The sequence below is a fragment of the Erpetoichthys calabaricus genome, chromosome 4 (assembly GCF_900747795.2).
Source record: "Erpetoichthys calabaricus chromosome 4, fErpCal1.3, whole genome shotgun sequence".
Classification (NCBI taxonomy): domain Eukaryota; kingdom Metazoa; phylum Chordata; class Cladistia; order Polypteriformes; family Polypteridae; genus Erpetoichthys; species Erpetoichthys calabaricus.
Window position 1 is genome coordinate 4100415 of NC_041397.2, and position 23106 is coordinate 4123520.

Below are 23106 nucleotides of genomic sequence, written 5' to 3' on the forward strand. Positions count from 1 at the left end.
TATTATATTACATATCTTACACAATATTGCTGCTACTTCTTTGTCTTTGTCTTGTCTTTGCACAATGTCTTGTCTTGTTTGTGTTTTAATTTTAATTTAAATTTTAATTCTATTTTTAAATTATTATTTGCACGTCATGTTGTTACACTGTTGACCCTGAGCTTCGCAATTTCGTCTATCTGTATACTTGTATATGGCTGAGATGACAATAAAGTTCACTTTGACTTTGACTTTAAATGACTTCTTTTTAGCCGGTTCGAGAAACAAAAGAACACACCGGCACAGAAAACCATTCCCCCCCAGCATCACTCCCCCCCTGGGCGAGCAAGCCATACATCTGACCCCAGCCAGTGTGAAGAGAACCCTCTCTAGGATCAACCCACAGAATGCAGCCGGACAAGACAGCATACCTGGTCGTGCTTTGAAGGATTGTGCTGAGGAGCTCAAGGATGTCCTTGCTGACATCTTCAACATCTCCCTAGACCAAGTTGTTGTTCCCACATGTTTTAAAGTCGCAACCATAATTTCTGTCCCTAAGAAGCTCTTCCCATCTAGCTATAATGACTATCGGCCCGTAGCACTGACTTCCACCATCATGAAATGCTTTGAGCTGCTGGTTATGCAGGGCATTAAGTCCATTCTTCCCGCCTTTCAGTTTGCATACTGGTCAAACATAAAGACAGTGATCAGCATGAGCTCATGCAGAAGGAACTCCGAGTCCAACTCAGGGCGGCGAAGAGCAGTACAGGAGAAAGCTGGAGCAGAAGTTGCAGAATAACAGCATGAAGGAAGTGTGGGATGGGATGAAGTCATCACTGGCTGCAGCTCGAAGCGGGGTACCACCATTGAGAGAGACGTGAAGAGAGCAAACCTGAACAACTTTTTTAACAGGTTTGACCACCCTAACCCACTCTCACTCTCAACCTCGAGTACTGCACCCTCCACACATCCTTCTGCTGATACCAGCATAGGAAAAACATCCCCACCCATAATAACAACAGCGCAAGTGAGCAGAGAGCTGAGGAGACTTCGTGCCAGCAAAGGCAGCGGGTCCAGATGGAGTATCGCCACGACTTCTGAAGGTCTGTGCATCGGAGCTGGGGGGTCCTCTACAGCGCATCTTCAACCTGAGCCTGGAACAGGGGAGAGTCCCGAGGCTTTGGAAAACATCTTGTATCACCCCAGTCCCAAAGGTATCACGTCCTAGTGAGCTGAATGACTTTTCGGCCTGTTGCTCTGACATCACATGTTGAATGAAGACCATGGAGAGGCTGCTTGCTTCACACACCTTAGGCCACAGATTCAACACGCCCTTGACCCTCTGCAGTTTGCATATCAGGGAGAAGGTGGGAGCGGAAGATGCCATCATCTATATGCTACACCGATCCCCCTCTACTCACTTGGACAGAGGCAGTGGTTGCTGTAAGAATTATGTTTCTAGGACTTCTCTAGCGCCTTCAACACAATCCAACCTCTGCTCCTTAGGGACAAGGCTGACAGAGATGGGATTAGATTCATACCTAGTGGCATGGATCGTGGACTATCTTAAAGACAGACTCAGTTATGTGCGTCTTGGGAACCTGCACGTCTGACATGTGTGGTCAGCAACACAGGAGCGCCACAAGGGACTGTACTTTTCCTCCGGTCCTGTTCAGCCTATATACATCGGACTTCCAATACAAACTCGGAGTCCTGCCATGTGCAAAAGTTCGCTGATGACACTGCTATCGTGGGCTGTATCAGGAATGGGCTGGAGGAGGAGTATAGGGGACCTAATCAATGACTTTGTTAAATGTCCGACTCAAACCACCTACACCTGAACACCAGCAAAACCAAGGAGCTGGTGGGTGGATTTTAGGAGGCCCAGACCCCTCATAGACCCAGTGATCATCAAAGGTGACTGTGTGCAGATGGTGCAGACCTATAAATATCTGGGAGGTGCAGCTGGATGATAAATTAGACTGGACTGCCAATACTGATGCGCTGTGCAAGAATGGACAAAGCCGGATATACTTCCTAGAAGGGCTGGCTTCCTTCAACATCTGCAATAAGATGCTGCAGATTGTTCTATCAAACAGTTGTGGCGAGCGCCCTCTTCTACGCAGGTGGTGTGCTGGGGAGGCAGCATTAAGAGAAAAGACGCCTCAACGCCTGGACAAACTGGTGAGGAAGGCAGGCTCTATTGTTGGCATGGAGCTGGACAGTTTAACATCTGTGGCAGAGCGGAAGGGCGCTCAGCAGGCTCCTATCAATTACGGAGAATCCACTGCATCCACTAAACAGTATCATCTCCAGACAGAAGAGCAGCTTCAGTGACAGACTGCTAGTCACTGTCCTGCTCCACAGACAGATGAGGAGATCGTTCCTCCCCAAACTATGCGACTCTTTAATTCCACCAGGGGGGGTAAACGTTAATATTTAACATTATACATAGTTATTGTCTGTTTTTTTCACCTGTATTATTATCATTCTTTTAATTTAATATTATTTATTGTATCAGTATGCTGCTGCTCTCCATCCAGCCCTCACCTACCTGGACTCAAAGAACTCCTATGTGCGAATGCTGTTCTTAGATTTTAGTTCAGCATTCAACACAATCATTCCCCAGCAGCTAATACAAAAACTCAGCCATTTGGGACTCAAGACCTCTCTCTGCAACTGGGTGTAGGACTTTCTTACAGGGAGGCCACAAAATATGCAGGTCGGCAATAACACCGCTAAGACCATCACGTTGAGCACAGGGGCCCCACAGGGGTGTGTGCTCAGCCCGTTGCTCTTCACCCTGCAGACCCACGACTGTGTACCAATCTACATTTCCAATCACATTGTCAAGTTTGCGGACGATACAACCATGGTCAGCCTCATCACCAACAATGATGAAGCCAACTACAGGAACAAGGTGAGCCAACTGGTCCAGTGGTGTAAAGACAACAATCTCTTCCCGAACGTGGGATAGACCAAAGAGATAGTGGTCGATTTCAGGAGAGGACATTCACATCACCTGGTGCAGCTATGGAAAGGGTGAGTAGCACCAAGTTCCTGGGGACGTACATCTCTGAGGACCTCTCCTGGTTAGATAACACCACATCACTGGCCAAGAAAGCTCATTCCCACCTCTACTTTTTACGCAAACTGAGGAGAGCACAAGTTCCACCCCACATCATGTGCTCTTTCTACAATCGAGAGCATCCTCACCAGCTGCATCTCTATGTGGTATGGAAGCCACACTGCCTCCTGCAGGAAGTCCCTGCAATGCATAGTGGATGCGGCCAGTAAGATCATTGGTGCCCCACTGCCCTCCCTCAAAGACATTTTCCACACCCGTCTCACCCGTAGAGCCATCAGTATTATTAGTGACTCCTCCCACCCCTTACACTCCCTTTGTAGCCTCCTCCCTTCAGGGAAAAGGTACCAGAGCCTCCAGGCCTGCTCCACAAAAAGGTACCGGGCCTGCTCCACAAGACTGTCTAACAGCTTCATCCACCAGGCTGTCAGGATACTGAACTCTGTCCACTACCTGCCCCTGGACCATAACAAGAGTCACTATCTACAAGTGCCCACCTCAGCTGGTATTGTATAAAGACTCCTCATTACATCTGCTGCTAACTGTCTGTCTGTTTGTACATCTCATAAGCTACTCTAGAATGCACCTTCTTGTTTTTAACTGTAATTGGCTTTTGCTCTAATGACTATTGCACATTGTACACAGGTCTACTTTACAAGTTCTAATGTTATTTATCTTATATGTTATACTTTTATACTTTTTATATTTTATTGAACTATGAAGACGAGAGAGAAACAGTATTTCAATTTTCCTGTATGTTCTGCACATATAGTGAATTGACAATAAAAGGCTATTTGATTTGATTGATTGATTGATTTGATAAGGGGGCAACTTTATTTCATCACCTTTCGTACATAAAGTCAGGTGCTACAACTCTTCTGTGCGGAATTGCATAAACAGTGACGCTGCTTCTCCATGTGCTCACATGCTTAGTTTATTACAGTAGAAACGTAGTCGTGGAACGAAGATGAAAGTCAAAGTTGACTGGAGGAGGCAGGCGTGAATGCAGCAGCATGAGGCAAGTCACGAGAACCGCCACTCAGCACAGCAACGATGGTGGTCTCATGATAGTTTTTTTTTTAGTTTCATGATGGCCCCGTTCTGTTGCAGATTCACCGCGTTCAGATTTCAAATCTGCCTGCATAAGATTAAGATTACAGATTCCTGGGATCTGAAGTTTCTGGGAATGTCCATTTTGTGCCTTAAGGTTAACGACAACTACCACTGCAGTTAATTGTTCTCATACTTTCAGGACTGCAATTTCCGTTATCTGTTTTCATCAATGCAAAGATTTTAATGAATATAAAATTACAATTTAGTTAAAAAAATAAAGTTCTATCTATCTATCTATCTATCTATCTATCTATCTATCTATCTATCTATCTATCTATCTATCTATCTATCTATCTATCTATCTATCTATCTATCTATCTATCTATCTATCTATCTATCTATCTATCTATCACATAGAGCAATGCAGGTACATGTCCAGCACACTGACGCACTTGTAACACGCATGATCTGACAACTAGAGCTGAGGACGGGGAGCTGGCAAAGACTTGGCAATAGAGACGTACTGCACTGGGGGTCCTACCCAGGGGGTCTCGGAGTGAAGCAAAATCAGTCAGTCTGGCCATTTCTAACCTTCCTTTATTCAATACAGGAATGGATCTATGCATGTGTCTATTATATAGCGCCTTTCACATGTATGTGTTCTGTCTGTCCTACAGGGGATACCTAACTGTCTATTCATCCTCTTTAATAAAACCCCTGTGTGCGTCCAGTGTCCGTGTGTGTATGTCTTCTGATGAGGTGCGCATGCGCGGGTCACGGTGCGCTGCTTCAAAGGCCGCTTGACGCGTCACACAAGACAGAGAGGGCGGGACCTATAAAATATTGCGCGGCAGATCCAATCGGATTTCAGTAAATGAGGTAAGACCTAAAACATGAGGCACGAAAAATCCAATCGGGTACTGAGACGCGGAGACCAGCTTCCCCATTGTTGTGCAAGTGTTCACTCTGAGGATGTCAGATTTGCGATTAAGAAGCTTGGCCCGGTAAAGTGTCAGTCATTGAAGGGGTTTTCCTAAATATACGAATTTTCATGATATTACAATACAATGACTTTTAAAAGTAGATTTATTTTTGCGCACATTACATCAGTTGCAGGGGAGAATCTGCTGATTGCCCTCTGTTGTGGCAGAAAATTAAACGCATATTACGGACAGCAAAGCCAGTATTGTTGTCAGAGAGAATTACAGGCATTTTATGGAAAAAATTTACTTAGGTAAAAGGTCCCTTACCATTTAATATAGACTGTTCCTACTAATGACAGACTGCTGTCACTGTCCTGCTCCACAGACAGATTGAGGAGATCGTTCCTCCCCCAAACTATGCGACTCTTTAATTCCACCAGGGGGGGTAAACGTTAATATTTAACATTATACATAGTTATTGTCTGTTTTTTTTTTCACCTGTATTATTATCATTCTTTAATTTAATATTATTTATTGTATCAGTATGCTGCTGCTGAAGAATGTGAATTTCCCATTGGGATTAATAAAGTATCTATCTATCTATCTATCTATCTATCTATCTATCTATCTATCTATCTATCTATCTATCTATCTATCTATCTATCTATCTATCTATCTATCTATCTATCTATCTAATGTTTATGGACTACTGTTCTAGCGCCCGTTATTGTAACGGACTTAATGTCTAGTTTCTTATATAATGTCTTTGATCTGACTGTCTTTTTATGTTGACTTTTCCTCCTGCCTATTATTTATTATGAACTGGCTTTCATCTATCTGTCAATTTCTTATTTAGTGTCTTTCATCCCTCTATTTCATATATAGTGTCTCTCCTGTTTATTGATCTCTGATACTGCATCTGTGTATCTGTTATATAGTGCCTTTTACATCTATCTATCTATCTATCTATCTATCTATCTATCTATCTATCTATCTATCTATCTATCTATCTATCTATCTATCACCTTTCAAATCTATCTATCTATCTATCTATCTATCTATCAATCTATCTATCTATATATCTATCTATCTATCTTCATATCTATCTATCTATCTATCTATCATATCTATCTATCTATCTATCTATCTATCTATCTATCTATCTATCTATCTATCTATCTATCTATCTATCTATCAATCTATCTATCTATTTATTATTTATTTCCTTTCATATCTATCTATCTATCTATCTATCTATCTATCTATCTATCTATCTATCTATCTATCTATCTATCTATCTATCTATCTATCTATCTATCTATCTATCTATCTATTGTCACACACGTGCGAGTAGGAGGCAGCTGAAGGGCTTAAGTAATGGTAATACCACATCCGACCAGGGGCCGGCGGGGTGCACTAACTGTCTTTCTCAGTTCCCTGAAGACCGTTGCCGAGAAATCCTGCCAGGTTCCAGTCCTCTCGATGACATCACTTTCAGGTCTGGCCCCCTCGATGATGCCACTTCAGGGTCCGGCCCCCTCGATGATGCCACTTCCTATATGGGCCTTTAAAGCCGCCATCTTACCACCAAGAAATCAGTTCTGTTTTGGACTCAGTATTGTGAACATCGCTGTCAACTTAAAAAACCTTTTGCAGCCAGGGATATTATACGGGTGTCTGCCCCAAACCTTTTTATGATGTCTGGTCTGTGTTTTTTTCACACTATCTAATCCTGCCAACTACGCTAAAACATCTATCTATATATCTATCTATCTATGAGCTTCTGGGCTCATCAGAGGTAATCATCACCACTCACTCCAGGACATGAGGGGGTGCTGTCGCTGACAGTATTGTCTTTTATTCCACCCAAATGACCAGACCAGCCACTCCAGACCAAGAAGCTTCCAGAAGGGATTGTCTCATTTCTGGAAGAGCAGACCACCAGATGGAGCTCCAACCTATCTATTTTATTTCTTATTGTCCCTGTCATCCACCCCTAAATTGTTTTCTGGTGAATGGCTGACATTACCACCCCAGCCCTGATGCTGCTGACATTGAGGTTCAGTGTCTTGTCCAGTTATTTCAATTGTTTTTACATTAAACTTTCTTTTTCTTTTTCTTTTTGTTTTTAGGATGGTAAACAGATATTAATGAATGAAGAAAAAAGAGAATCGCTGAAAATTAAAAATGGCGACTTGCACTTGAATATCGTCTACCTCACAGACGCTGGCCTTTACACCTGCGAGTTTCACTACACCCACAACGGGACCCTGATGAAGATGAGGAGGTCGCTGTCGCTGCAGGTTTCAGGTGGGAGCCGTTCTATTTGTGTTATGCACTTCTGTATTAAAATATGAAATAAGGAAATGTTATTATCTCAGTAAAAATACACTCAGGTAGAACACAAAATGACAAACAACACAAAACAATAAACTGCGGCCCCTCTGGGCCCACCTGAGCAGGTACCCTTTCTTCAGTATGGTGGGCTGTGACTGCTACTCCTCCCCAGGCAACACAAGTAGTCCTCTTCTTTGACCCTTTGGCTTCTTCTCCTCTTCCTCCTTCCTCTCAGATGAGCCCCTGCCTCTGCTCCTCACCCAACTTGAAGCTCACCTGGTTTGTGACCAGACAGACCAATGGATCCATAAACCGGACATCCTTTTTGGTCAGGGATGCCCTAGGACAGGGTTTCTTAAACTACGGGTCATGCGTTGCTACCAGGTGGTCATGAGTCACTGCTGTATTTAATGTGAGGGGGTCACATAGGGTTTGTTAAGTGGGTTGCAGTGTGTTTACTAACCAATAGACATTGCTCAGATGTTCTTGTACAATCTAACTGACCCTATTCTGACGAATGGTGGTGACCCTCGAATGGTGGACCACCCCACCTCTCCTATTCTGAAGATCATCCAGAAATGGGTCTTGAGGACACTCTGAAGGGCAAAATTGTGTCTCAACAAAAATATTTTAAGAAATCCGCTCTAGGGAGTTCTTGAGCTCCCCAAGTGGCCCCAGGTGTCCCTGCAGGTGTGGCTTCCAAAAATTACTTAAGGGGCCAATCCAGCCTCACCTTAGGTTGCCGCCTGGATATTTGGAGTATTAGAGTAGAAGTTTTTGTGGCCTGATGCTCTTCCAGGTTCCAATCACCTTTAATCACCTCTGAGGACCTTCTAGATGTCCAACCACAAGTTATGGGGGTACTAGATCCCTTAAACCCTGAAGGTTTTGTGAAGAGCATTGTTCTTCTCTGGCTTTGTATGCTTGAGGTTTTCTTCCCCACAGATTGTGAATTTGACCTTAGTTTTATAACCAAGAATTGCCATTAAAAAGTTGAATTAGTTTACCATTTATTCCACAATTCCATTTCATTTGATTGCTAGTGCAACACATGGACCTCCAGTCCTAAAAGTCGAAATGTATCCACCATGTCGTGAGGATTATCAATCGAGGCTGCGGTCGATGCCAAAGATAAGGAACTGTGGGCATCCTTCATATTTTCCTCTTTCCATTCCTGTCGAAGTTCTAATGTCTTTTTATTAGTTCTGGGGGGTCAGAAACAGAGGACAACGATAAAGAGTTGGTGTGCCAAGATGGCTACCTTGAACAAGTGGATGTAGCAAAAGTAATAAATAAACAAAACACATAATTATTGCAGAGACTCGAGTTCAAAACAGAACTGGCAAAAAAACCCCCACTTCCCAGCAGGAAGAAGTGGATGGGCACCGGAAGTGATGTCAGAGGTCTTCTATCTGTCAGTCATCTGGTCTGCAGGGGGAGAAAGAGAGAAAGGTGTGAAGACACAGCGCCAACCCCTGGTGTGGCAGTAGAATTATAGCCCCTCAGATATCCGCTGTGTGCACGCGTGTGACAGGAGCAAGCTGATTATTTCCATTTTGGCAAAACGTTGTTTTGTTTTCACTATGAAAAAATCCCGCTTCACCGTGAAGACATCGCCGATCAAACTTTCGCAATTAGTGGTTGTGACGCCCGGGTTGCCCACAGGTGGCACACACCCTGGAACCCAATAATGAGGACAAGCCAATGCAGTAAGGACACAGACCAGCAAAGGCGGCTGTAGAAGGTGCTCACTGCTTTTATTAAAGCAAGCGGGGTCCAAAGTGCGGTGCGGTTAATCCGTTAAAATGGGGATAAAAAGTGGACGTTACAAATAAGCAAGAGGTCTAAAACTACAGACAGGATCTGCATTTGCTACAAATACGCCCTCCTAGTGCACCCTTCCTGTTTTACACCCCTGCAGCCCACCTTAACAGTTCTGCCCTGCTGCAGAGAACGCCATCCGGTGTACGTGGCCAACCCTTTGACTGGCTCGCTCCAAACGAGGGGCATTTTGAACCACTTCACTGATTCGAGTCCTTTATATTACCTGTTTACATAAATCAACTTACATGATTCATTTAGAGTCTGTATACCAAAAGTCCTGGCGCGTTTTGTATTTGTTTTCCCCTGGGGGGAGGGGGGGTTCCCCTCTGATTGCATCACAAAATGTAACAAAATATATAATTAAGTAATTTGTACATTTTTTTCATCTATATGTATATACTAGCTGTCCCCTGCAGCTCCGCCCACATAGTAGTGAAACAGGACAAACTTTAAAATTCAATAAACAAACAAATAAACAAACAAACAACAGGTATCACTAGCTGGCGCGTGGGTGAGGAGGGCCCTGCCCGGCTCCCAACTCCTGACATCACGCTTCCCCCCTCCTCTCGGCCTACTGTGCGTCTCCGATTTGTGCAAATAAATCGCTTCTGAAAATGAACTCTGATAGCCCACTAGGACCTGCTTCTGGCTCACTAGGTCTCAACCTTTTCGGAAATGAAATCTAGTCTAAGGTTGTCTGTTTCTGTCTTTTCTTCAACACAGTTCTGTAGTATGACATGACATTGTCATTAAGCAAGTTAATGCAACGATTTGCCTTTTCTCTGTCTGGGTGGGATTTCTCTACAAATGTTTGTAGCTCTGTCTTATCCTTTTGCTTATCCACACTAATAATAGCTTTTCTAACACTGTTGATCGTGACTTACTAATTTGACTAACACCTTTAGTAACACTAGCTTCCTTATATAAATCTTTTCTTTGTAAAATTGTCGAGATGGTGGATTTCGACATGCTGTACATATGAGCGAGATCGGTCACACGAACACCACTCTCATATTTCCGTACAATTTCCTTCTTCGTTTCGACTGTGATCGCTTTCTTTACCTTTGTTACCTTCTCTTCCTTCCTTCTCTTCTTTTCTAGCTTTTTTGGGGCCAAAAATAACCGAAAATAAATTATATAAATCACTGCACTGACCGAAATTACATCCACAAACACACGTATCTGGGCTCCGACTGACGCTTACGAACGCTCTCGGCTGTTTGTTTACAATCACACAAGCAGATACACGTGACCGCACTCGGGTCGTAACTCAAGATGTTGGTCGTAATTCAAAATAAAAATTTTGGTTGTAAGCCAAGTTGTTCGCATGTCAGGCCGGTCGTATATCGAGGGTCGACTATATATATATGTGTATATATATATTATGGGGTGCAAAACAGGTGAATATAATGATTTTTGGAATATATAAAGTCAGTTTCTGAATATATAACACCAAAACCTGATTATATAAAGTCAGCGGCGAAATATATAAAGTCAAAGCCTGATTATATAAAGTCATCGTCGGAATATATAAAGTCAGTGTCAGAATATATAAAGTCATTCCCGATTATATATAACGTCAAAGCCTGATTATATAAAGTCATCGTCGGAATATATAAAGTCATTCCTGAATATATAAAGCCAGTGTCAGAATATATAAAGTCATTCCCGATTATATATAATGTCAAAGCCTGATTATTTAAAGTCATCGTCGGAATATATAAAGTCATTCCTGAATATATAAAGTCATTTCCGAATATATAAAGTCACTCCCAAATATATAAAGTCAAAGCCTGATTATATAAAGTCATCGTCGGAATATATAAAGTCATTCCTGAATATATAAAGTCAGTGTCAGAATATTTAAAATCATTCCCGATTATATATAATGTCAAAGCCTGATTATATAAAGTCAGTGGCGAAATATATAAAGTCATTTTTGAATATATAAAGTTAGCATTGGAATATATAAAATCATTCCCGAATACAGTATATAAAATTTCCGTGCTTGTCATTTCACTCGTTCTAGTAAAAGGTAAACTTCGACAGAAGCCACTCAGAGTCAATCAGGCTTGTGAGGTTTGTCCAAAAATGTGCCCATACAAAAAGAATAAATAAATATAGTGTTCAAAATGCCGGGCACATACATCATTTTGAATGAATTAACTGAACAGTGGGGTTTTTTTTGTAATGTTTTTCTGAAGATGTTTTTGTTAACTTATTTCTTTACGTTGTATTAGGAACTCATTGAGTTTACTAAAAATGTGCCTGAGTCGTTTCAATCAATATCAATATAATCTGACTTTAAATTTATATATTCAGGAATGAGGTTATATATCCCGACGGTGACTTTATATATTCAAGTTTTGACTTTATATATCTGCGGTGGGTTGGCACCCTGCCCAGGATTGGTTCCTGCCTTGTGCCCTGTGTTGGCTGGGATTGGCTCCAGCAGACCCCCGTGACCCTGTGTTTGGATTGAGCGGGTTGGACAATGGATGGATGGATGGACTTTATATATTCAGGAATGAGGTTATATATTCCGATGCTGACTTTATATATTCCGAAAATCATTTAATTGCCCGTTTGGCACCCCATAATATATATATATATTGTGATAGATAAGGATGCTCTCGCTCTCTTGAACCCTCAGACCACACGTCAGACACCAGATAAAAGTCCAATAATAATATTTATTATTATAAATAAGTGCACAAAGCACCTTCCTCTCCACTATACTTCAATAAGCAATCAATAATCAAATAAACAATCCACCACTCTCCCAGACTCTTAGCCACTATGTCTCTCAACTCTGCTCGTCCATCTGGGATTTCCCAGAGTCCTTTATAGTCTGTGACCCGGAAGTGCTTCTGAACCCTCAGTCCATGTGACTTCTTAGCAGTTCCGGGTCAGATCAAAACTCTTCTTTTTCATCCCAGAAGCACGTCATTCCTTCTGTCCATGTGACTAGGACGTACTTCCGGGGTGTAGGGAAAATAGTCACTGCTCCTCCCTGCAGCACCTTCTAGCGGCCCCCGTGGTATCCAGCAGGGTTGTAAAGGAAAACTCCAATGTCCATAATTCCCTGCTGGCATTCGGGGCACCTACATGCTGCAGGGAGGGCTCCACCTGGCGGCCTGGGGGTATTAGCTGGGATGAACAGCCGGCCATATCTCACAATATATATATATATATATATATATATATATATATATATATATAATATATATATGTGTGTGTGTGTGTGTGTGTGTGTGTGTGTGTATATAAATAATTTCATTGCTTTTTTATTTACTTTATAATTATATGATCATTCATAGGCCTTTGTCCTGTTTCAATTCACAAAGCATGATAGTTGAAACCACAGGAGTACTGTGCCATTGGGCAACTTCGTATCTGCACATAGTGAGAAACAACAGATGCCTGGTGGCCTTCATCTCTTGTTATCTGTTTTTCCACAGGAAAGCAAACCAAAGTACCTCCATTGATTTCGATCCCACCTGAGGGGAAAAGAGTTGAAGCAGAGCTCGGTAAGATGGCGTGTCTGTGTAACGACATGAAACATAGAGGTGTCTGTGCAAAGCTGGCAGCACGTTCCGTAATTTTCAGTCAAATTTACCAAATGCATTTTCTGGATCTTTGGCACTGGGATTTGGGTGACTTGACAAGTTCGTTTACTAGGTTGGTGTTCTTCTCCACCCTTAAGATGAACATTCACACACATAGACACAGAGAGAACCTAAGTACACAATTACACAAGGGACGCCCACCTGCTAGTCACTCATTACATACAGTAAGTACACATAAGAGTGATGCCAACTCTACACAGGGACTCACTATCACCATTCCTCACAAGCACTAACGCGACACACGATGGCTCAGTACCCTTTTGGTTATGTGCCACTTACCAGCCAACGGGTCTTACTTCTTCCGCACTTGTTCTTCTATTGAGGTACCACCTCTCATCCCTGATAACTCTGTGGGCAAGAAAGCAGCCACTTTCTCACGCCAGGTGCCCTTATATTTACTTGAGTTACACTCCAGGGGCCTCATGCATAATGCCATGCATAGAATTCGCACTATAACATGACGTAAGCACAAAAGTGGAAATGTACATACGCACAAAAAAAATACAGATGCAGGAATCTGTGCGACGCCAACTTCCACGTTCTTCCGCTACATAAATCCCGGTCAGCGTAAAAAGTAACGCACGTGCACGCGCCTGCTGTCCCGCCCTGTCTCCTCCCAGAATTATGCCTCTTTGAATATGCAAATCAATATAAATAGCCCTTAAGCTCAGCCTTCTGTGAAAAGACAATGGCAAAAACACGGGGGAAAATAGAAGAATTTCAGCGAATACCAAGTAGAGGCAAAGAAAAACGTACTATTTGTTGGTTTAAACAGTGGGATAAACAACAAAAGGAAGTTGATCGAGTGACATAGAGTGTCGGAGAAACTCGAGAAGCTCAAGTTCACAAAGTCGCACAGTGCCCGAAATAAAAAAGAAGTTGTTAGATATCAAAGTCACCATGAAAAGGTGAGTCGTAGTCTAAGTGTCACATGAAAGATTATTAGGGTACAGTGAAAAAAAATAGGCACACAGTGAGAAAAAAGCACGAAATGTCAACTTTAATCTCTAAATTTCCACTTTAATTATGTAGTTTATTTTGTCATTAAAGTAGGACATCATAAACGTCATCCTAAATCGTTTAATTAACTAGTTTCTTAATCCCATCATAAGTAAAGTAGCACGTTAAATGCTTTGTTTTGTATTTGATCTTCTATGTGTGTGAATCACTACGTGCTTCCGGGCTTTCTCTTCCTCCGACAGGACACGTAATCCATTACATTTGTGATATTACAGCTCTCTGAATAATTAAAATACTGAGATGTATACATGATATAATTTTCATGATGATAGGAGTTAAAGCATGTTATTAATCATGGGAACACGGTGGCGCAGTGATTGTTCATGTCTCACACAAGATGCTTGCTGCACCATGCACGACCTTCAATGAAATGCTTTACAGTGATCCCTCGTTATATCGCGCTTGGCCTTTCGCGGCTTCACTCTATCACGGATTTTATATGTAAGCATATTTAAATATATATTGCGGATTTTTTGCTGGTTCGTGGATTTCTGAGGACAATGGGTCTTTTAATTTCTGGTACATGCTTCCTCAGTTGGTTTGCCCAGTTGATTTCATACAAGGGACGCTATTGGCAGATGGCTGAGAAGCCACCCAACTTACTTTTCTCTGTCTCTCTCTTGCGCTGACTTTCTCTGATCCTGACGTAGGGGGTGTGAGCAGGGGGGCTGTTCGCACACCTAGACGATACGGACGCTCGTCTAAAAATGCTGAAAGATTATCTTCACGTTGCTACCTTCTGTGTGCAGCTGCTTAGTGAAGCGACATGCTGCACGGAGCTTCATATACTTAAAAGCTCAAAGGGCACGTATTGATTTTTCACTCTTTGTTTTTATCTGTATCTCTCTCTCTCTCTCTCCCTCTCTCTCTCTCTGCTTCTGATGGAGGGGGTGTGAGCTGCCGCCTTCAACAGCTTTGTACCGGCGGTGCTTCGCATACTTAAAACCCAAACAGCCCTATTGATTTGTTTGCTTTTCTCTATCTCTGTGACATTATCTGCTCCTGACGCGCACTCCTTTGAAGATGAAGATATGTTTGCATTCTTTTAATTGTGAGACAGAACTGTCATCTCTGTCTTGTCATGGAGCACAGTTTAAACTTTTGAAAAAGAGACAAATGTTTGTTTGCAGTGTTTGAATAACGTTCCTGTCTCTCTACAACCTCCTGTGTTTCTGCGCAAATCTGTGACCCAAGCATGACAATATAAAAATAACCATATAAACATATGGTTTCTACTTCGCGGATTTTCTTATTTCGCGGGTGGCTCTGGAACGCAACCCCCACGATGGAGGAGGGATTACTGTATTGTAGCAGTACTGTCTCTTTCAAATGTACCAACCTCCAATTCCTGTCCTTCCTTTTCTTTCTCCAAATACCCAATCGCCACACAATTGGCTCTGTAATAGACATTAAGCCATCTGTAAGCTTAGAACGCCGATTCTTCAAAACTTTTAAGGAACATCAAAATATCTTCCTAGTATGTGTTTAATTATTCTATCCATCTATCCTTCCAGTGTCGCACCAGCAAGAATACAGCGAGAGGCAGGAACAATACGTGAACGAAGCGCCAGCTCCTCGCTAGCACTGCGGCACCGTGTAGTTAAAGTTAAAGTTTTATCTGTATAATATAATAAACATATTTTGCTGCATTTCATCTTAAAAATGATATCGTAATCATATGTAAATATGTGCTTTTTAAAGTGGCTCAGGTTGTCCAATATTATAACTGTATCACAAGTTTACAGTGAGGTGATTGTACTTATAAGTACAAACAGTTCTACCAGGAGCACTTGATGGACTGATTGAGTGCGTTTAGAGCTCTTGGGATGAAACTGTTTGTGAACAGCAAGGTCCATACAGGAAATGCTCTGAAGTGTTTGCCGTATGGGAGCAATTCAAATAGAAAGCGTGGCTGAGGCAGCATGTGCTTGATGCTGTATACTGATAATTCTCTTTCCAATCAGCTGCTGTAGATCTGTGATTCCATACTCAGATACAATGATATAAATACTCCAAGTGGTGCAGTGAGAGTAATATGGAAAAAAATTATCTGATGTGGCAACCCCTAACGGGAGCAGCTGACAGAAGAAGAAGAAGGTGCAGTGAGAGTAACAACGTTAAAGCAGTTATGGTATTTGGAATAGTTTGGCCATTCCGTGGACCATTATATTGTTACAGGTTAATTATAATCAGATACCTTAAACTAATAAACAATATGCGGTGTGACAGATAGGGGGCACTATCGCTCCCTTGAACCCTTGGACACCACGCTAGACACCAGGTAAAAGTCCAATAATTGAATTTATTAGAATAATAATGTGCACAAAGCACCCTCCACTCCACAATACTCAATAAACAATCAATAATCCAACAATAACCAATCCTCCACTCTCCCAGACGTGTTGCCTCCCTTCCACCCAGCTCAGCTCGTTTGTCTGGGATTTCCCAGAGTCCTTTATAGTCCATGACCCGGAAGTGCTTCTGAACCCTCAGTCCATGTGACTTCTTAGCACTTCTGGCTAAGATCAAAGACTCTTCTTTTTCATCCCGGAAGCACGTCATTCCTTCTGTCCATGTGACTGGGACGTACTTCCGATGTGTAGGGAAAATAGATGTCCTTGTGCTTCCCTGCAGTGACTCCTGGTGGTCCCCATGGTAGCCAGCAGGACTGTGCATAAAAACTTTGTTGTCCATAATTCCCTGCTGGCATGATGCAAGGAGGGCTCCATCTAGTGGCTTGGGGGTATTTGCCGGGATGAATGACCGGCCGTATCTCACAGCAGTTAATTTCAATGTATTTATAAAGCCGCATCAGGGATGTGGATCTAAAAAAGAAGGGGAAACCACACAGGAACAGTAGCACTGCTTTGATGCTGGGTGCCGCCAGTCTGCAAAACCGAGTGGAGAACTTGCGTATGACAGGGTTGGAGCTACCGTGGAAATGTGCGTGGCTTTACGCCAAGTTTAGGTTTTATACATCGCAATCTGAACATGGAAACGGGAGTACGCAAAATTTTTGTGCATATGCACCGTTTATACATGAGGCCCCAGGACACATTTTCAAGCAACCGCAGGGGGAGACAAATGACACGACCCAATGGTTTTTGGATTTCCCAAAGCCCGCTCTGTTTGGATGGCTAATCAACGTTCCGCCTTGCCGTCTCTGTGTTTTGTGTTCTCCAGGGGTGCCGAGTTGAGTCTCCATTTTCCGCCTTTTTCTTTGAACTTTCTCCCATCTGTCGCGATACAACATTCACGAGACCTCGGACAGACAAGCGTGTAACCAGTTTGCGTGGTCCCAAACACTGTGTCCTTTGCATTTGATGTGTTTTTGCTCGTTAATTGTAGGCTCTCGCAAACCTCTACGGCAACATGCAGCCTGACTGCCATCTGAGAAGCTTCTGATGGAGTCACTGAACACCTCAAAAGAGTGGGATCTTCCTCGGGAAGTCCTTCTTGGTGTTGTCAGACCAGTCCAGTTTGATGTGTACTTGCACCTCTACACCACTTACACGTCCCCCCACGGATGGTGACTGGTGGTCTCAGAGGCTTCTTGGAATGCCAAAAGCCCACCACCAGCTCTTTAGTCTCACTAATGTTGAGTTGTAGGTGCACCACGTGACAAAAACCTCTATAGACCTCCTGTACTCCGAATCATCTCCTTTATTAACGCAGCCTATGATGGAGGGGTCATCTGAGAATTGCCGTAGGTGTCAAGCCCTGGTGTTGTACTGGTAGTCTATTGTGAAGATGGGTGAACAGGAAGGGGGGGGGGCAGCGCAATCCCCTTAGGTGCTCTAATATTACACACCACCATTTCTGACACACACAGAGTACTTCAGCCTCACAAGCTGCTGTCTGTTGGTCAGGTGGTCCATCATCCAGGAGATTGTGGGGCCACTAAGAGTCAAAGCCTTGAGCTTTTTCCCAGTTGATGTGGCAGAATGGAGTTAAAGGCTCTGGAAAGTCAAAGAACATGAGCCTGACTGTGGTGCCGGCTTTGTCCAGGTAGGAGTAGACTGTGTGGAACATGGAGGTGATAGCATCCGCCACATGTCTATGTTTGTCATAGGCAAACTGCAGAGGGTCCAGATGTTCTGAAACCAGGGGTCAAAACAAGACCAACCTCTCAAAGGTCTTCATGATGTATGCAGTAAGAGCAACTAATCTGAAGTCCTTAGAATTGCAGGAATACCCTAAGACCACAAAAGATTCTTTCACTTTGATCACCTCAGGAAAAGGGAGAACACGAGCAGAAGGACCCCACAAAGGGACATGAGGCTGACTGTGCTGTTGGCTTTGTTCAAGTGGTAGTGGACTCTGTGGAGCATGGAGATAAGAGCATCCGTCACACTTACATGTGTCTGACAGGCAAACTGCAGAGGGTCCAGATGTTCTGAAGTCAGGGGTCAGAGCTGTCATAGGTCTTCATGATGTATGAAGTTAGAGCAGCTCATCTGAAGTCCTTAGAATCACAGGAATAGCCTGAGACCACACAGGATGTTTTCACATCGATAACCTCAGGAAAAGGGAGAAGTGTGGAAGGACCCCACAGAGCTGGATGGCACCTCGAGAAATGAGTCTGACTATGGTGTTGACTTGGTCCAACTGGGAGTGAACTCTATAGATTGTGGAGATCAAAGTATCCTCCATACTGAGGAGGGTCCCAGATACGACACGATGACAGGACTTCAGTCCACCACATGTTGAACACACACACACACACACACACACACACAAGGCCTAATTTTGCCTCACCAGTCCACCTAACCTGCATTTCTTTGGACTGTGGGATAAAGCTGGCACACATGGAGGAACCCCACATAAACACGGAGAGAACATGCAACCCCCATACAGGGAGGACCCAAGGCATGAACCCTAGTCTCCTTACTTTGTGGCAGTAGTCAGTGCGCTACCCTTTATAAAAATATATCTGAATATTTAAATGTTACATTGTCACTGAAAGGTCCACGCTGGTCCACGGCCCAAAGCCTGGTGTAACTGCCACTTTAGCTCGGATTTGCAGACCCAGGCGCTCCAACACGGCTGTGCGCCACCTCTAACCGTTAGTTTGGCTAATCTGCAGATTGGGAAAGAGCCAACCACAAGAATTTCAGTTGCGACAAAACCACAGAGATGAGTTCCTCCTTTGTGGGTTGCATTTTTTTATATGATCACCAAAAATATTATGAAATAATACAAATAGTTATAATTAAAAAAAAACTGCTTTTCAAAATCATTTTCGAAAAAGGATGAAACATCTGGTTAATTGTTTTCATAAGAAACGCTTTGAAATCACACGTCTCCTGACTCACCAGTATGAGATAAAAAACAACACCTGACATAGCGTGTAACGTGTCTCAATGTCCAGGGGTGCAAGACATTGAGCTTTTGGGGGAGGCCCCCTGTTCTTGACACTCTGAACCTACTCTAGACCCCACCTTTTTTTGGATCATGTTTTGTGCAGGAAATTACACCCTTGGGAGAAAGAGGTGGTCACGTCACACGTCAGTGGGCCCAGAAAAGAGAAGGTTGTCTAATATTTAACCTTAAAAATATCCTGTCAGTTTATATATAGAGAGATTACAAAAACAACGTGAAGAGGGCACTTAACTGACATTACGATGACAGGCTCAATGAGTCGGGTGCTGAACCCACCTTTATATCTTTTTTTTTTTCATGACAGGGAAACCTCTGCTGCTTGAATGCAAAATCACATTTGGCTTTGATAAAAATTTTGATCCAATAATGAAATGGATGGTAGTAGAAAAAGCGTCGGAGAGCATCCAACTGGAGAAGGAGCAATGCAGGTACATGTCCAGCACACTGACTCACTTGTAACGCGCATGATCTGACAGCTAGAGCTGAGGATGAGGAGCTGGCAAAGACTTGGCAATGAGACGTACTGCACTGGGGGTCCTACCCAGGGGGTCACGGATCTATCTATCTATCTATCTATCTATCTATCTATCTATCTATCTATCTATCTATCTATCTATCTATCTATCTATCTATCTATCTATCTATCTATCTATCTAATCCTGCCAACTACGCTAAAGCATCTATCTATCTATCTATCTATCTATCTATCTATCTATCTATCTATCTATCTATCTATCTATCTATCTATCTATCTATCTATCTGTCTGTCTGTCTGTCTGTCTGTCTGTCTGTCTGTCTGTCTGTCTGTCTGTCTGTCTGTCTCTTTAGGTGATGGGACCTTTTCTACTGTGTGTATAAATGTCCTCTGTCCTCCAATTAGAACATTAATACCATTAGTGTACCAAGTGAGGTCATTGCTGACTGACCCCCCCCACCAACCACCTGAGTCTTCTTGTGCTGTCTGCTCACTACTTTCTATTTTTCTCTCACATATTTCTCTCTCAGACTGGAGAATGAGGACATTCAACAAAGGATTGTCATCCTGTCGGCCCAGCTCAGCAAAGTGACTGAAGGGCACTTCAATGCCCAGTTCATTTGCTTTGCGGGCAACTCTGTTGGCAACTCGACGGGGACTGTGACACTCGTGAAGACAGAACAAGGTGAGAAGAGCCGTCTGTGGGCACATCTGAGCCAATCGTCCACTTGTAACGACTGTCAGGTATTCTTTACTTAGAAGTACCTACAAGTAAACTTTGTAGACTGGTGTGGTGGCACAGTGATTAATGCTGACGCTTCACAGCTCCAGACTGAGGCTTAATTTCTGGCCAGTTTACACATTCTCTCTCTGTCTGTGTCGGCTTTCTGTCGATATTCCATTTTTTATTTCCTTTGTCCTAAAGATGCAAATTCATTGAAATGGTAACCCTAAATTGTCAAAGTGTGTGAGTGTGTGTGTCTGCAGGTATAAATGAGGCCCCTGATACACAGCAGTGGGGTCTCGTTCAGGTCAGATTCGTACCGTGTGCTTCCAGGAAGGTTTCTTTCTGCCCACCCAGTAATCCTGTAATTCACTGAGTTTGTCTCTAGTACTGTTTATACTGCTGTGCTTGGCTGTCTCTTTATCTGTTATATACTGTCTTTCTTTTCTCTTATTTAGTGCATTCCCTCTTTCTTACATAGTGTCATTTGTGTCCATCTTTGTCTCTTATACACTTTTATAGTGTTTTCTATCTATCTATCTATCTATCTATCTATCTATCTATCTATCTATCTATCTATCTATCTATCTATCTATCTATCTATCTGTCTGTCTGTCTGTCTGTCTGTCTGTCTGTCTGTCTGTCTGTCTGTCTGTCTGTCTGTCTGTCTGTCTGTCTGTCTGTCGAAATTTACACTCTCATGTTACCTGAGAACTTGTCACAGCGCTGTGCACCTGCAGTCAGTGAAGCTCGCTACAAAAGTAAACCAATTGGCGTCTTTAGCAAAAACCACCAGAAGGACTTGAAGTTGTGCAGGCCACATCAACCGACGCCAGGGCTTCACTCACTAATGGATTACGAGGGGTCACTGTCAGGGCCGTCTTTACAGCATTATAGACCCCTGGGGCCCCTACCTACACAACCATGGTCATCTGGTCACCGTTATTCATTTTCACAAAACTTTGAAAAAACATGGATCATCGATATCAGCATGTGTTGTTTTTTGCGATTTCGATGTAGTTGGTCACGAATATGATCACATTTTTGATATTTGACTCTTTACGTTTGTTTTTACCACCACGGCAATACCGAGTGTTGATGGGAATGGAGGAGTTGGATTAAGAAGAAAGCTGACGTTTACTTCCGAGACTGAAGATTCTGAAATGCTAGAACCGTACTGTTTTTAAATTTGGGTTTTTCAGTACCTTTCCAGTATGGGTGTACCATGAAGCCCTTTTGGTGATATTGGCATGTGGAGACAGACAGACTCCAAAGGGTAGAAGCAAGCCGAGGTATCTTATGAAACCATGAAATCCACCTGGGGAAACACAAACAGCTGGGACGCCAATTTTGGTGCCCCTGAAATGCGGGGACCATGTAAACAAAGTGTTGTGGTACCAAAACGTTGGCTCTTTTATACTAGAATTACCCTCACCCTCATCTGAGTTCACCTCTGTTATAGCTCGTATTTATTTGAAAACTAACAGTGTCAGATCAGGGCTAGCGTGAACGCAACTGAGAGAATAAAACTGAATAAAAAATACTCTAACCTTTACAAGTACCGTACATTTCCAGTGGCTGTTACAGACTCAAATCAAATGTATGCTTTTATTGTATATTAGTAGCAATAAGAGCAGCTCACTACTCAAGACGTTTACTTTGGGATGCGGGGAGGCTTGTACCCGCGACCCTTTGAATAGGAGTCAGCAGTTCTTACCGCTGTACTATGAAAGAAGTTACGACAATAAGCCACACTAACCCGATTTCTTTTTCTTCGGTTATAGTCTTGAATAAAAGCGCACTTGTTCTGTTATATTTGTACCTTTCGTGAAGGTGCTTGTTTGATATTTGGATTTCAGCTTTCACACATTAGAACTTCATGTCAAAATTGTGTTGTTAGTACTAAAACATGATAAACGTATTCAACAGTTCCTGCATTTCCTATCACCCTACACTTACATAGATCTTTGTAGATGGGGAACACACATGAAATGCATGTGTTCCAAATAACGAGATATTTTTTAGCCTATACAGCTCCAGGTACCTCACTCCCTGATAAACAAGGCTTGAGCTGGGAGAGGTTTTTGCTGTTTCTGCGGCGGTGGGAGGATGGGATAGCAGGCTGCTTGGGTTTATCGACACATTTACAAGACAAAAGACGCTGACAGAGAGGTGTGAACGGATTTAAGGTGGGCTGGGTTTACAAGTTTTTTCATAAGCTTTGGTTATTCTAGTGTGAATCCCAATGTCTGAATTGTTTCATGTGTAATTATAATAGTATTGGGGACATTAAGGAAAAATGTGTCGTTGTCCCAAACGTTATGGGGGGCACAAAAATATGGTGAGGTGCTTCGTCACGAAATCCCTAACACTTTAGATTAAATGAAGTCATCTGCTGATTTTTTTGCAGATGAATGAAGATCTCGCAGCGCTTGGTGGTACTGTGTTGAAGTTTTTTTTAATGACATTTCTGAAATGAAACCTTTAAAGATCAAGAATCAACTATTTAAAGTCAAGGGACATCTGGGGACTTGCGATGACAGACGTTTATGGCTCTGCTCATTTTAAACAAATTAAATTAGGTCAGAGTGAGCGGACACAGACATACAGTACTGTGCAAAAGTTTTAGGCAGGTGTGAAAAAATGCTGTAAACAGAGAATGCTTTCAAAAATGG

The 23106-nt window shown here is 42.7% G+C and overlaps 1 protein-coding gene across 1 annotated transcript in view; it reads left to right on the forward strand.

Annotated features, from left to right (window-relative positions):
• The window catches only part of LOC114649864 (interleukin-18 receptor accessory protein-like), a 58811-nt gene that overhangs the window by 14622 nt on the left and 21083 nt on the right, over positions 1-23106 (forward strand). The window contains exons 3-6 of the mRNA XM_028799225.2: positions 7173-7350; positions 12663-12731; positions 19537-19660; positions 20238-20392. Coding sequence (XP_028655058.2) covers positions 7173-7350; positions 12663-12731; positions 19537-19660; positions 20238-20392 — 526 coding nt within the window. The remainder of the gene's footprint in view (positions 1-7172; positions 7351-12662; positions 12732-19536; positions 19661-20237; positions 20393-23106) is intronic.